The 15,521-nt window shown below is 44.2% G+C and overlaps 2 protein-coding genes and 1 long non-coding RNA gene across 4 annotated transcripts; 2 read left to right on the forward strand and 1 right to left on the reverse strand.

Annotated features, from left to right (window-relative positions):
* The first annotated feature begins 431 nt into the window (after positions 1–431).
* LOC132318135 (uncharacterized) lies at positions 432–3,391 on the forward strand. The gene is made up of 2 exons (XR_009484286.1): positions 432–502; positions 3,063–3,391. It is a non-coding gene; the product is annotated as an uncharacterized LOC132318135 (long non-coding RNA).
* Positions 3,392–4,077: 686 nt separating this feature from the next.
* Positions 4,078–11,761, forward strand: MCTS1 (MCTS1 re-initiation and release factor). 2 transcript variants are annotated; one of them, XM_059824316.1, is made up of 6 exons: positions 4,078–4,136; positions 4,938–5,090; positions 5,818–5,915; positions 6,994–7,127; positions 8,181–8,248; positions 11,536–11,761. In XM_059824316.1, exons 1-6 carry the CDS (start codon positions 4,126–4,128, stop codon positions 11,615–11,617), a joined length of 546 nt encoding a protein of 181 aa, XP_059680299.1. In that variant the 5' UTR covers positions 4,078–4,125; the 3' UTR covers positions 11,618–11,761. The 2 variants fall into 2 exon arrangements, with proteins under 2 accessions (XP_059680299.1, XP_059680298.1); XM_059824315.1 differs by lacking the exon at positions 4,078–4,136 and having other exon boundaries at positions 4,867–5,090.
* A 1,218-nt stretch (positions 11,762–12,979) lies between these two features.
* On the reverse strand, positions 12,980–15,246 carry C1GALT1C1 (C1GALT1 specific chaperone 1). The gene has a single exon (XM_009811675.2). It carries the CDS (start codon positions 15,244–15,246, stop codon positions 14,290–14,292), a length of 957 nt encoding a protein of 318 aa, XP_009809977.2. The 3' UTR covers positions 12,980–14,289.
* Positions 15,247–15,521: the final 275 nt, after the last annotated feature.

Here is a 15,521-nt window from a genome sequence, read left to right on the forward strand (position 1 = left end):
GCACATCCGGTCGCCGTGCATGCTGGGGCGCGGCCGCCCGGAAGCGCGGCCGGGCAGCCCGGCTAGGCGGCGGGCCCCACCTCCGGCCCGGCGGCCCTGCCCGCGCGCCCAGCTCCCGCCGGCGCCCCCCGCTCCTTTCCGCTGCCCTCTGACCTACCGGAAGTGATCATGGTTGCCGGCCGCTCGTAACGGGCGCGCTCGTTACCCCCTCGCGCGCCGGCGCAGGGCGCGTCGTGCGGGAAGGGGGCGTGGCCGCCGCCCTCCGCGTGGCGGGCGCGCGGAGGGGGCGGGGCTCGGCGGGCGGGCGGGCGCTGGGCTTGTCCCGCGTCGCGCCCCGTACCTGGGGGGCGCGGTCCCGCCCTGCCCCCTCCGCCCGGCCTCGGCTGCCGCCTGCCGGAGCGGGTGGGTGCCGGTGGGTGCCCGTGCGCCGGGGCCGAGCCCGCGGGGACGCGTGGGAAGCCGAAGTCCTGCCTTTCGCTTGCCGCACGGGCTTCCGGCTGAGGTAAATGCGGTACCAAATGGGGTTGAATGAGAACTGCGGCTCGGGCGCGCTGCTCGGAGCCTGCGGTCGGGCTGCGGGCTTCGGCCCGTCGGCCTGTCTTGGAAATGACTTCTTACACTTACAAACAACCTTCTAGTGTCAGCTTTTTCCTATGATTTTAATATATACGGACTTGCATTGGGCTAAAGCCTAGGCTTGTTCTGTTGTGGGTTTTTTTTTTAACGATTGGAAGCCAAAATAGAAATCGTGGACCTTTAGTGGCTCTTTTTTGATGCTGGTGTATCTGTTACCAAAGGAAACGCGAACTCTCTGGAGTGGTGTTAGGATTCAATCACTGTTGAGAAATAGCTGCAGCGAAAGTAATAAAACAAGGGACGCGGTTTTGTTCCAGAGGAGATTCTCCAAGGGCTTCAGCCGAGAGCTTACACCTGCCTTCCTGACAGCGCAGCTCCTCGGGGAAGGCTCTTGGCAGTCCTGTGCTTGATAGAAAAAGATAGGCTAACTTGTCCTGACCGAAACTGCAGTTCAGAGGGATATGGATGCAATTTTACTGAGCGTGTTTTCTGTCTGAGGAACTGCCAGACAGCTCCTGAGGCCTGAAACCTAACGCTAGTGGTGTGTGGAAAAGTACTTTTTCCAGATTAAAAAAAACCAAACAGAGCTTCAGTCTGTTTTTGACTGGCTTTAGAACAAGTTGTATAGTTCCCAAGCACTAAGAAGTTACATTCCAAGTCAGATGTAACAGAAAAAAACAGGTTTGCTAAGGAAATAAAACTTAAATGATTATGCTGTCGAGTTTTTCTCTGTTCCCAGTAGCTGACATGTTCACTTAAGCCAAATTAGGTAAGAGGTGTGAGATGTAAGAGATCTTAAATTTCTACAGATTCTTGATCTGTGAAACCGATTAGATTTATAAAAGAGCAGACATCAGTAAGTGTCCCTTTTCCTGGAGAAGCAGGAGGGTTATCCTGTCCATGCAGCCATTCAAGGGGGAAGAGTCACTGACAGTGCCTCGTCCGTCAGAATACACAGCTCCTAACCAGTCGTGGTCTGGGATACGTGGGAGAGCGGGTAAAGGCAAGGTAAAGTGCTGGGGACCCAGGAGGAAGCCAGGTGCAATGGATTTTGCCCTTTTCCCCCTGAAACATATTGGGGGGAGATTCTAAATCCTTTCTATTTAGCATATGATCCTGAAGGGTGGTTCCTCTCAAAGTTGGAGGGGTTGTAAAGCCATTTGCTGGATGTGCTTCTTGCTTTGTCAGTCTTACCCAGGTACCACGCTTTTAAAATTCTGTTACTTAAAAAGTGACACTGCAACCAGAGCAAAGGTCTCCAGCTTTCTGGTGGTGAGGCTGAACAATAAATGAGAGCTGTGCTACAAAATTCCAGTCTAGGTGCTCGGATCCTTCTTCAAAAATCCTTTGTACAAGCACATTTAGATTGGGCAAGCGGTTAGCTGGCCTTGAAGTCTTTGCAGCTACACCAACAAAAAACATTTGGAAGAGGAGATGAAGATGTTGAGACCAGACTCAAGGTTAGCTTAGCCCTGAAGGGAGCCAGTGGCCCAGGTGCTTTAAGGTAGCAGAAGAATGGAGATAAGAGCTTCCTGTTGACAAAAAAACCCCATTTTTGAAAATTAGGAATGAACCTTGCTGTTTTAGGCTAGCATGAAACCAGTAGTTTGGATGGTTTCAGTGAGATGTGCCATATTTATCGGGGGTCATTGAGGGTAAAAGCTTACCTTATGTTTCTAACATACGAGGTGGGAGTATGACGAGTTTTTCACTACAGTTTTAAAAAATGTGAGCACACCTGCAAGGGTAGTTTACTTGGCAAAGTATTGTTTAATAGAAGTTATTCTGAGGAGCACAAAAATGTATGGAATAGTTTGTCGGTGTGATAAACTCCTGTTCTCACTTTCTAATCTGGGCATGAGCAATGTCGCTGTGCTTCAGTTAAAATTGAATTCTTGATTGTAGCTTAGTATTTTCAGTGATGCTACAAAGTAGGTGGAGGTGGCATTTGTGAGTTAAATGCCTGAATATTTATATAATGCCATAGTTCATTCCTAGCCTTTTTAAAAGTTACTAGTGTGTTCCTGACTTTGTATTTCACTATTTGAGTAAATGATACCATGTATAAAGGCTTGATTTTGCTTTGTATGACTGATGTAACTCTTTAGTATTAGGTTTTAATTATTTGTTACAGTATCAAAGCTGATTAATTTGTTTTGTATGGTAGTTAGCATAAATGATGACTTGTTTTTTTATATCCTCTCCCTTCTCCCCTTTATGCCAGTGGTAACATTTCCATTACTCTAAAAAGAAACAGGGCTGTTGCCTGTATGTATGCTTCTATAGTGGCCACCTGCTTAAAGAACAAAAAGATGCATGTCTGCTCTTCAAAGAGTTAAAAAGCAGTATGGTAAATTCCCTCTATCTACATTTTTCTATTAATATTCACAATTACTGCACCCATCACCAAGCAAAGACTAATTTGATTCTGATAAGCACTGTGTAGCATAATCGTTTTCACCAGAACCCATCTCTCTGCCTGGCAGTCGAGATCTTCGCTGGAAGCCTGGTTTCTTCTGCTCCTTCTCCACCTTGAGGGACGTGGCACTGTCACCTCTGACCGATTCCCTGGCCGGCTCCGGTATCGGCTGTTTGACAAGAAACGCACCTCTGTTCAGAATCCTGTAGACAGGATCTTGCGTCCTGTTCTGAAGCTGGGGGGAGGATAGTTTCTGCTTTGCTAATTTGAAGGTGGCTGCGTTTTTTCCTGTTAAACGTATGTTGTGCTTAAATTATGTTAGTAGTTATTAGTACTTTGATTTTCTTTTGAAGGATTTATTTTCATGAAAAGCAATATATTACCTGGGAAAACAGCGCCGTGTCTGCAAGTAACAAGCACCTAGTTCTTGTGAAAGCCTCGTGAAGCCACTCTTGGGCGGCGGGCGGTGCTTTGCGGAAGAGCAGGCCCAAGACGGTGAAATGCGGTCACTTCTCGCCCCACGCCCTGCCTGTACGCGCGTTCTGACAAACGTGGGGTTTTACACATGCCTTAGAAAGCGACGGGCAAAGCATCCTTCCTCAGTTTGAACGCTTCAGCCTGGCGTGCTGGTTTTTAAGAAACGACCTCGGTTTTGGAGTTCGTCCCTGCTGGCGGTTGTGTGGTTCAGGGCGAAGCCACGCTGTTCGGGTCGGGACCACGAGAAGGGCAGCGCTGGATCAAACCGGAGGGGCTCAGAGGGGGGCGATAAGGAGCACCGAGATGCGGCACGACGAGCCGCCCCGGGGAGCGGGGGGCGGACGGGACACTGCCCCGGCCTGCCCCAGCCGCCGCCCTGGCCCGCCGTGGCCGCGCGCCGCCTGTGCGCATGCGCCGGGGTCCCGCCCCGCCCCTGGGAATTGTAGTCCCCGCCCGCCCCGGTAACGCTGCGCGCGTTCCGTTGTTATGGAGCGGCGCGACAGGCCGTAAAGCGCGCGGCGCTTCCGGCTGGCGCGGAGGGGTGGGCCGGGAGCCTCGTGTGAGGGAGCGCGGAGGCTGTGGGTGCCCGCGCCGCCGCTCGCCGGCCCCACGCGCCCGCCCGCCTCGCCCGTCCGGCGCCCACCGTCCCCAGGATGTTCAAGAAGTGAGTGAGGCCGGACCTGCCGGCCAGGCCCGACCGGGGCTCGGGGGCGGCGGGAGGGTGGGGGGAAGGGGGGCCGGGGTGGGTCCGGCGCCCCCTCTGCCCCGGGGCTCGGCCCTGCCGGCCCGGGCTGAGCGCTGCGCCCGCGGGACCGGCACGGCCAGGCCCTGCTCGGGAGCTGGGGCCCGGGAAGCGCGGCAGCGGCCGGCCCCGCTCCCCGCCAGCCCCCGCGGCCGCCTCGGCCTCCTCGGGGCGCCGGGCGCGCCCTCAGCCCGCGGGGCAGCGCCGCCCCGCAGCCGTCAGCTTTGCCTTCGGGCGCGCTGGCCTGGGCTGGTCGGGCACTTGCTGGGTAAAAGAAAAAAACCTAAAAAGTGAGCCGAGTCATTAAGTTGTCTGAACTTCGGGGTGGTGCAAAGCGCAGTTCGTACCTCTGTGGTAAAGGAGAAATACTTCTATAAATACATCTGAACAGGGCTATAGGTGTTAGTGTTACCAGCAAAGTCTAGTCTACGAGTTAGATGAAATAACCCTGCGTGTCGTGGTGTATTTGTGAGACTAAAAATACGTTTCGTGAATGTACACAAAGTTTAGGGACAAAACCAGCCTACTAGTGGGAACCTCCGTGCCTTCCCCCTGCCCAGTGTTCCCAGGGGACAAATTTAAGCTTCATGAAATCCTCGATTTGAGAGTTGGACAGGCGTGGTAGTAGAGAATTTATAAACATTTCTGAAGAATGCTGCTGAGATACAGCATCTTCGGGGCAGCAAATTGTGCATTTCTGAAATACTTTAACTCGCTTGACAGATTTGATGAAAAGGAGAATGTATCAAACTGCATCCAGCTGAAGACTTCAGTTATTAAAGGTATTAAGAATCAGCTGATAGACCAGTTTCCTGTTATTGAACCATGGCTAAACCAAATTATGCCAAAGAAAGACCCAGTCAAAATAGTGAGATGGTAAGTTTCTTTTCTCTTAACCTTTGCTTCCAAGGTGATGCGATTGCTTCCTTTATATGTTTGTTTTGCATGGTAGATGAGCCTAGTGTTTTTGAAAAGCATCTCATTTCTTATAGATAATAGTCCATATTATGGCCAAACCAGAAAGTTTGCATGTGCTTATCATGCTCTTGAAGGCATGCTGGTAGGACGCTTGAGGAAAACAAAAATACTGCCCAGTAGCAAATGTGCAACATATTTGGGGACTCTCCAGGGATCAGCCTGTTGTTGAAGGGAAGCATTCAGCTTTATAGGTATGGAAGCTCAAACTTGTTTGGATAGCTTGCAGTAGCGTTTTTCTACTATTCTTGGGCTTCCGTATATTATCTGGATTATTTTCTTTTTTTTAAATAGAGGGTAGTATATTTTTGCTGATTCCTTCTCCTTGTCTACTCTTTGTATTGCATTTAAAAAAAACCTAAAGAAATGCAGTTTGTGAACAGCTGAATGTTTGTAGATTTTTTCTTTTTTTCTTCCTTTTTTTTTAAAGGGAAAGGAAGTGTGCAGGAGACCAGTGTTGAAGCACAAGTCATAAAAAAAGAGAATATTTTTTGTTTTAAATTTTCTTGCTAATGGACTGTCTTAATTCTCAGATGGCAAGATAGACCAGAGTCTGTGAAGTGAAATATTTCATTTAAACTATAAAAGGGTTAAGTAGCTATTGGAATAATTTTTTTTAATCTTGCAGTCATGAACACATAGAAATCCTCACTGTGAATGGGGAGTTGCTGTTCTTCAGACAAAGAGAAGGGATTTTTTACCCAACGCTAAGGCTGCTTCACAAATGTAAGTTTCCTGAGGATGGTAGTGGTGGGGAGGGAGGAGTGAGCGCATGATTCCACAGGACATCTGGAGAACCAAATTTAAAAGAACTTAGCCCTTAGAGGCATATATATATATATTCCAGAATAGATCTTAAAGATATAGTGTACCTTCTCAACTGTTATTTATTGCTTTGCTATTTCAGGTGCCTGTATGGATTGCTTCCCCCATAATTATTGTGTTGCTGTATGTTAAGCAATCTAAACTTTGCTTTCTAAGAATTAAATTGTGCAAAGCTCTGCAAAAAATCTTGAGGGAGGTTTCCCTAGGACAGAGATCTAAATTTCCTGTTGTTACTCCCTATCTTTGTTCTTTCAAGTCTTCCTTTAAACCCTTTTTGCTTCCTTTCAAATACTTGTTCTTACTAGAAAAATGCTCTTTAATCTTGACTTTAATGATGTAGTGTATGCTTGTCTCCTGTTAGAATTTATGCTGCATTATTTTTCTTGCTGTTCTCACTGTTCTGCTTGATTGCGTTAATCTGATTTAGATAAGCGTAGGTGTCCCTAAAAATGTTATTCAGTCAAATCTCAATGTTTGAAATACTTCAGGAAGGTGCGTGCACTTGAAGGATGGCTTGGAGAGCTGACAGTCTTTGTGAATTTTGTCCATCTTTGCCTTTTTTGTCCTGTTAACATTAAACTGTTTCTTCTTTGTGTAAGAGGTGGTACATGTAATTTGAGGGATGTAAGACCCCTTGGTTTTAAGACCTCTTAGTATGTGGGCACTTGCATGATTGTTTTTTATTGGGGGAACTCGTTAAAATTGTTACTCAATACATGGGTATATGAGTGTGCAGGACGCATAGGCCTAGTGTTGGATTACCTTTTGCTTCTCAGATAAAAGTTGTGGTCTGGGAGAAGAGTACTTGTGTCCTTTCGGGACAGTACAGCCCAGTAGAACTCCGGTAATTGTTTCTCAAGCTTCCTACCCTCGCAGCATACTATATAGCTAATTGCCCCATCTAAACTGACTTGATAATGAGTTATTCGTGTTGTCATCTTACCGTATTAATTGTAATGCTGTATCTTTCCCCTCCTAGACCCATTTATTCTACCACATCAGCAGGTTGATAAAGGCGCCATTAAATTTGTACTAAGTGGAGCTAATATAATGTGCCCTGGCCTGACGTCTCCTGGAGCAAAACTTTACCCTGCTGCTGTTGATACTGTTGTTGTATCCTTCTTTAACTATGAGTTACTGCTTGCTGTGAGATGAGTTAACTTTCTGTTCTTGTGTTCTCAGCTGATCATAATCTGAATTACTTTGGCTTTTAATGGTATTTCATGGAATAACTAGTAATCTGAAAAGACCTGCAGAGGTTCAGATGTTATTTGGCAAGGTTAAAACTGTTCTTAATTTTTTTTTTCCTTTGATGTTCCAAACCAAATAACTATTCCTGCTGTGCTGTTGAGTGGGATGCTGTTCCATTAATCTAATTGATAAGTGGAGCTCCTTTGTGATTTTATGCAGAACTGTAAAAATAGATGAAGTACAGTGCAATTTTTTCCCCTGCCTCCATAATCAGTCTTGTATCTCCTTCAGTTATAGAAGCATTTGCTCCTGTTCCTGGGGAATTTGGAAAGATGTTTAGGATCAACTTTGCTGTAGTCATCAGACACACAGAGCAAGTCCTGAAGTTAGCATATGTAAAATGAGGAGAGTATGCTAATTCACTCCTGCTCATTATATTACTGAGAAAGGAACCCTGAGCAAATACAGCATTAACAATACCAAGCTGTGCTGCTTTTATTGTTAGTTAGATGCTATAGGAAGAGATCAGCAGTTAGCATCATGTGTTGCTAAGCTTTGAAAAGGACATGTTTGATTTCAGTACTTCTATTTTTTTTGATTTGTGTCTCAGTTCTTCTGTACCTTGGAATCTAAAATGGCCCCATAAACACGTGCAGTTTTGTTCCAGAAAGGGTGAGACTATAATCTCTCAGTGTTAGGCACAAAGGAAGAAATAGAGTGTAGCACTGAGAGATGTTTTTCTGTAACTGCTGTTCCAAGGTCATAAATACATGCTTTGTTCTACACACTGTGATTCAATTGTTAAATGCAGTGCATTGTTTTGCTTATCTTTAAGAGCTAGAGCGCTACAATTACTAAAAGGGTAAAAGTTCAACGTAGGATTTTGAAACTTTTTGGAAAGTCGTTTCCTCATATTGCTTTTACTTTTCTGAAAGAGTTTTAAAAAAATCTGTTTTCCTTAGCGGTAATTTGTAGGCAATAATGGCAGAGGGAAAACAACATGCATTATGTGTGGGAGTAATGAAGATGTCAGCTGAGGACATGTAAGTGTTTTAAAAATTGAAATATAACCTGTCCCATGACATGATTCCTATGTTAGTTTGGAATATAAGCACCACTGTCAAGGTTATTGCATCACTGTTGCAGCATATGTTGTTCGAGTACAGAATTCTTTAAGATTTCATTTTGTTGATTAATATTCAGGGAAAGAAGAGGAGGCAGGAAATATCTTCCCTACTTACTTGTTTACCAAATGGAATCGAAATAGTTCTTTTCATGTGAATATGGATTTTAAGACACACAACATTAGTACTGCTGCTGAATGTTAGTATTTCTTGCTTTCTGATCATACTTTCTCAAAGATCTTGCTGAACAAAGAAGTATTTGTATAGAGTACTTCCTACCTGGGCTGGGCAAGAAATGTAATTCGGACTTGAGGGGGTTGAAAATGTTGAAGTAACTGTTGTCGGGGCAGGGGACATTAAAGTCCTGGTGGTATTTGGTTGACCAGCTGGACTTTCTGCTGTGGCCTTTTCTTTTTCTTTACCTTGTATCTGCATGCAGCATTCTTGCTTGATGTGTTTACTAGCTTAGCTGAGCTTCTTGTGAAATGTAGAGGCCCATTCAGGGGATAAACATCAACTGAAAACTATTTGAGAAGGAAAAGAGAAGATGAAAGTGGATGTTAGTTGTTCTTAGCATTCAGATAGTGCTAAATTATAAGTAGCTAAACCACTTTGTCTTTTTAAGTTTTATAATGTCTTGTAGCAGGATGTAAGGTGCACCCAGCAGATCTGGGCTGCATTGGTTCCAGCCCCGTCTAGCACTTTTGCGGGTGAGGGAGCTGATACTGATAAAAACAAGTCACTCTTTCTTGTGGGGATAATTCTTAGCAGGATCATCTTCTGTACTGGGTCACTCTGCGGTCCTATGTTGTAATGGTAGCACAAAGGAGAGAAGTGGGAATGTGTTACAGAGGACAGGGTTAGAGTGGGACTGCAGCAACCTGGATTTGGACCTGCTGTAGCTGTTGAGGTATTATACTCCTCAGGATTCTTTGTAGTGCCTTCAAAAGGCTCCAAGAGTAGGTGGAAAGAATAGCTGCTTTTGTCCCAGTCTTACATCTGCAGGGATCTGCTGTGATCACTGCAAACCAAGATTACCTACCTGGACTTGTGCAAAGCATTTGACACTGTCCTGCACGACATCCCTCTCTCTAAATTGGAGAGACATGAATCTGATGGATGGTCCACTCGGTCGATAAGGAATTTGCTGGATGGTTGCACTCATAAAGAGTTGTGGTCAATGGCTCGATGTCCAAGTGGAGACCAGTGATGAGTAGTGTTCCTCAGGGGATGGTACTGGGACCGGCGCTGTTTAACATCTTTGTCGGTGACATGGACAGTGGGATTGAGTGCAGCCTCAGCAAGTTTGCTGACAACACCAAGCTGTGTGGTGTGGTTGACACGCTGGAGGGAAGAGATGCCATCCAGAGGGACCTTGACAGGCTTAAGAGGTGGGCCCATGCAAACCTCGTGAAGTTCAACAAGGCCAAGTGCAAGGTCCTGCACATGGGTCGGGGCAATCCCAAGCACAAATACAGGCTGGGCATTGAATAGATTGAGAGCAGCCCTGAGGAGAAGGACTTGGGGGTGTTGGTTGACGTGAAGCTCAACATGACCCGGCAATGTGCGCTTGTAGACCAGAAAGCCAACAGTATCCTGGGCCGCATCAAAAGAAGCGTGACCATCAGGTTGAGGGAGGTGATTCTCCCCCTCTACTCTGCTCTCGTGAGACCCCACCTGCAGTACTGCGTTCAGCTCTGGGGCCCCCAACATAAGAAGCACGTGGACCTGTTGGAGCAAGTCCAGAGGAGGGCCGCGAAGATGATCAGAGGGCTGGAGCAGCTCTCCTGTGAAGGCAGGCTGAGAGAGTTGGGGTTGTTCAGCCTGGAGAAGAGAAGGCTCCAGGGAGACCTTACAGCAGCCTTCCAGTACATGAAGAGGGCCTACGAGAAAGCTGGAGAGGGATTTTTTCCAAGGGCATGTAGTGATAGGACAAGGGGTAATGGCTTTAAGCTGAAAGAGGGTAGATTTAGATTAGGTGTAAGGAAGAAATTCTTCACCATGAGGGTGGTGAGGCACTGGAACAGGTTGCCCAGAGAAGCTGTGGATGCCCCATCCCTGGAAGTGTTCAAGGTCGGGTTGGACGGGGCTTTGAGCAACCTGGTCTAGTGGAAGGTGTTCCTGCCTGTGGCAGGGGAGTTGTAACTAGATGATCTTTAAGGTCCCTTCCAACCCAAACCATTCTATGATCTGTATTCCTAATCCTAACTTCAAATTCAGCAGCCTTGCAGCTGAATATCCTCTTCCTGTGAGAAGCAACATGAACTGGAGAGGAAAACAAAATAATACTGGTCGATGCAGCCTGTTAGCATGCGTTTTGTGCGATATTGATTAAACCAGAAAATTGTGAAACAGTATGGTTTCAGTCACTCGGTGTGGTTATGATAGATGATGTGTTAATGCAATTAACATAGCAGTATTTTCCTTCCTGATTACTTTTGGACAAGTTGCATAAGTAATGGAACACTTAGTGTAAATACTGTAAATTATATTCTCCGGGGGGAATGAAACTTGTTCTCAGTCCTAGAATGATGAGGTTTGTCTTGTTTATTGTGACAAAACTAGGGCTTTTTCATGGAATAATGTACTGGAAAAAAGAGAACACAAATCCAGTGCAGATGCACAAAACAATGACTCCAAAAGGTGTAGAAGGATAGTATGTCTGTAACATGCTGCAAGTCCTTGGCAGATAAATTTAGCATTTATAATTCTTTATTAGTGGGTAGATGTCCTGCAACTAGCAGTGAAGCAGCTCATCTGCATTTGATTGTGTCAGTGGCAGACTTGGAACCAGAACTTGCCAAATTCCACATTCCAGCCATGTTACACCACCTCCTGTGCTAGGAGTGGGAGAGTCACTTGCAACTGCTGTGTTACTTTGCTAGAGAAACGCTAAAATTAAGAAAAGTAGCAGAAGTGTTGTCTGAAGAACTGCCTCCCACAAAGAAGTAGTTAAAAAATATTGTGGAAAGTTGTTGACAAAACGTAGAAGGCAAATATTGTCATCTTATCATTCAGCAATGTGGGTACATGTAATAACAAATATTATTTCTTGTCCACCTGCTGTTGAAGATTATGACTTTGTGGATGATAGCTTCTCCCCTTCCAATTGACAAATGTTGCATTTTTACTTTAAATATTGTATTTTGTACTGCTCTAATATTTAACCTAGCTGATACTTCTGTACCTTTTTACTCCTTCTACAGTGAGAAGGTCAACAAAGGGATTGGTATTGAAAATATCCACTATTTAAATGATGGCCTTTGGCATATGAAGACATACAAGTGAAACAAAAGGAACTGTGTTACTCCAAAGGAATGCACTTAGATTAAATGTGGACTGCTTTGTAATTCCTTGTTTTTAATGTGACTGAATGTACAAATTATTTTGTTCCGTGGCTATGCTAAATAAATCAAGTGAATGCGAAAGTACTGTTAGGCTACAATAGTTTTCTAGATTTCTTTTTATTACAGTTCTTTTGTTTTGTTTTAAACCCAAGTCTTCAGTGACTGAAGATATCTGATGGAAAGATCCTGCATTGACTGTGAGTAGACTATTTGAAACAAAAAGGAGGAAAAAGCCAAGGAATGTTTACATTTTTATGCTCTTCTAAAAGAGTAATATGAAGTGTATGTGAAATATAATTAATACGGTTTATAAAACCTCTGAAGCATTTCAGGTTTTTTTCTTCTGATTAACATCGTGTTAGTCTACCTGTTTCTTGAATGTGGAGAAATCAGTTTTTTTGACATTTATTTTTTCACTTAATTTATTAACAGCATTAACTTCAGTATTTTACTTAAGGACTTTCTCTTTTTAATATGCATTTATCTGTATAGGATTTATGAACTTAAGCTGGTATGTGGACTAGAAATTCTTTTATGCTAGTTCATATCTGAAGAATATATGTATGTTCAAATTTCTACCTGCCAACACTGTTTGATATCGCTCTCCTTATAGTGGAGTTTATAGTAATGGTGGGCATACTCCAAATGGAGTGTGCGCCAACTTGGTGCCTGATGCTCTACTCCCTGTTTGCCTTCTTATTTTAAGAGCAGAAACAAAATCACTGTTTAACAAAGGCATGATAGCAAAACATGGTTATCAGTGTAGCCAGGAGCAGCTTCTTCAGGTGGAACTTCAAAAGAGATCTCAGCTTGTGCACACTGCCACATGTATATGTATCTACAGAATGGGTTAAAGAGCACTGTGTATTTGTCTGGATACTCCAACTCTGTTCAGCGACTGCATACCCAAAGCTATGCCTATGGAAAACAGCCTGTGCCATGGAATCATTTAATAAACTAAGGAAACTTTAAGGTCTACCACTCATAACTCTGTCTCTGGAAGCATTTATTAATATTTCAAGTCTCTCTTCTAACACTTGTGTTTTATAATGGCAGAATGTAATTTTGTATGCAAGTGCCTTGTCTCAGTGCTGTTCTGCATGTTTGGTTTTCCCGCTCTGGGACCTTTACAGAAGATAGTGGCAGAGGTGTTCTCCATCCGATTCTGAAGGCAAATTAAGACATGGGAGATGGAACGTATTACCAGTATGTGCTACTTGAAAATAATTTCACAGGAGAAATTTAAAATACCGTATTTTTGAAAATGACAGGGTAGATCTGAACGTATTTATTACTGTAGGAAGACAAAAATTAAGGTGATTATTACAGCAGTGTTGCAAAAAAAAGTTTGGTCAAACCTCTTCCGAGATCTTCTCAGGTCTTTTACGGATATTGTAGTACCAACAAAGCCTGTGATAGACCTACATGTAGCAGACAGATACAGTACCTTCCTTAAGTCTTAAAACATCCCGGTCAGCGAATTCTGAATGGAGTAAACATTGAAGTGTTGTTCATTCTTACTTGCTGTGACTAGAAGGGATTGTGACCTGGTAACTTGTAGAGAACTGATTTCAGGTGCACTCAATTGTAAAAAACAAAACCAACCAAACAAAAAACACCCCAAAACCACCACACAACCTCCCCCCAACCAGTACTGGGGAGTTCTCCATACTGCTTTGTTGTGCACATAACCTGTTTTGCATAATATTTAAAGAAAGGTGGGAGTGCAAGCATGTGTTGTTCTTTCTGCATCTTGGTGTTAAAAATATCTGTAAATATATCTACACTGCATTTGTATTGACAGTTAACCAGCTTCTTCCTTGTAAATATATTAGCACCACTAACAGGAGTGAAAATAATACTGAACCTTTATTCTAATATGCTTACATATGAAGTGAAATATTAAATGAGCAATTAGTCTTGTGCTAACAGGCTACCTGACCATGTTAATACTTATTCAAATATAGTTATCTCTTTCTTTTGTCTGCTTAAAAACAGCAGTCCAAAGGTCACTAAATATTACTCTGCTGCAACTTCCTAACAGATCTCTTGTCAGCTTGCTTCCTGCTAATTCCTTACTGGATTGGGAGGCTGTACATAAAGCGATAGGTGCCACGTTAACAGGAGAGCTCAAGCTATTGTCTAGTTTAGCGTAAAGGAAATAGCTTAAAGTTAGTCTTTGAGACTGAATCTGTAGTCAGTTTTATTGGTACATCTTAGAAAGATATAAAGACATTCTAGAAATGCCTGGAAGAATTGAAAGAATCAAAGTCTTGCAAAAATATATTTGTAACAGTAGAGTAAAGTTTGTTTGAGTTTTCATTAATAAATATTTACATGTACAAACCCCCCATATAAACTTAATTTCCTTTTATCATAAACATTAACAACTTCTTTATCATTTCATTCCAGCACTGTCAAAAGCATTTCTGTATAAAAGATTTAGAAAAAAGTTCTCCTTCTGCTTCTAAAATTAAGAGCTTTACCAAACCTCAATGTGCAAAAAAAAAATTGTACACTGGTACCACCAGATACAAAAATCAAATCTGTCAGTACAAATGAGTGTCATGAGAAGAGCTGACTCCATGGTTCCAGGTGTTCTCCGAAGAGACATCAGTCATTGTCTGAGCCTGCAGGCGGAAGGAAGACCAGTGCATCACTGTATGTGTGGCCGTAGGGTCTCAGCCTGTACACACCGTACATCATCACGTGCATGTGGTTCGGGGCCAGTCCGCTGAATGTGATGGCCATGTCGGAGCAGCAGCCGTCCACCACCTGCTGAGGGTGAGTAGACATTGCTTCCTTAATGAGAGCACCGACTGATTTAGTGTTAAAGACGTCTTTTCCTTCTGAATCTTCCGCGTTTTCGGCAAACACTCCGGTATACTTCAGGCAGATTGCTAGCTGTTTATCCTCAGCAAGTTTCCAAATCATACTTCCCTGCTCCGGACACTTGTCAGAGTCTTCAAGAATATGGGAGAGTCGTCTTAGTGATTCAATGCTTAAGACGATTCCTCCCTCACCATCTACATACTCAAGGTCACCAGATTTCACAGTATGGCCTATATAAAAAGGCTGTGAGGGGTCTTTTTTCAGTAAGAAATACTTGAGATTTTCAATAATAGCAAATGTTGTTGGATATGCAAGGAAGAACCAGCTGAATTCATCTTTATAGCGTTCGTATGTTATCTTGTAAGCTTTTCTCATCATCACCCACATATCATTTGTGTTGAGGGGTACAGAATCAAACACTTTGACATTTTCAGAGCTGTAGAATTCCACCTTGTCACAGTGCTTGCTCCACGTCTCTTTCACTGCAGCCCAGTGCCCCAAATCTTTCGGTTTCACAAGGATGATACAATAAACACGGATGCTTTTACTGAACTCCATGCGTTCACCTTCCGAAAGGTTTAAGACATCTTCTTTGTTGGGAGCCTGAATGTGATGGTGCTCGTGGTGATGTGCTTTAGTCCCGTGGCCCACCTTAATATGTCCGAGGAGCGTCACCAGCATGCAGAAGGCTCCCCCCAGCACCACACCCTTCACGAAGGAGCTGCTTTCAGAAATCATTTTTCCTAGAAAGGAGACACGCTATAAGAACTTACAGGAGTAAGTTTACTACTGCCGATTCTGTATAGTTTTAGTGCGTTCTTCAATTTCTAAATCCAGCTGCAGTTCCCTCAACTGACATACCGGGACAACGCTAGTGGAAGAGCGGTGGCAAAAAGCGAGTTCCCAATCTCGGCTCTCGTTACCGCTAACGGGAAGGGTCTTGTACCCCGGACCTGCTCTACCGCCGTGACCGCACGGCCTGGCCGCCGCCCCGCCGCCGCTCTGCGCCTTCC

The sequence above is a fragment of the Gavia stellata genome, chromosome 14 (genome assembly GCF_030936135.1).
Source record: "Gavia stellata isolate bGavSte3 chromosome 14, bGavSte3.hap2, whole genome shotgun sequence".
Classification (NCBI taxonomy): domain Eukaryota; kingdom Metazoa; phylum Chordata; class Aves; order Gaviiformes; family Gaviidae; genus Gavia; species Gavia stellata.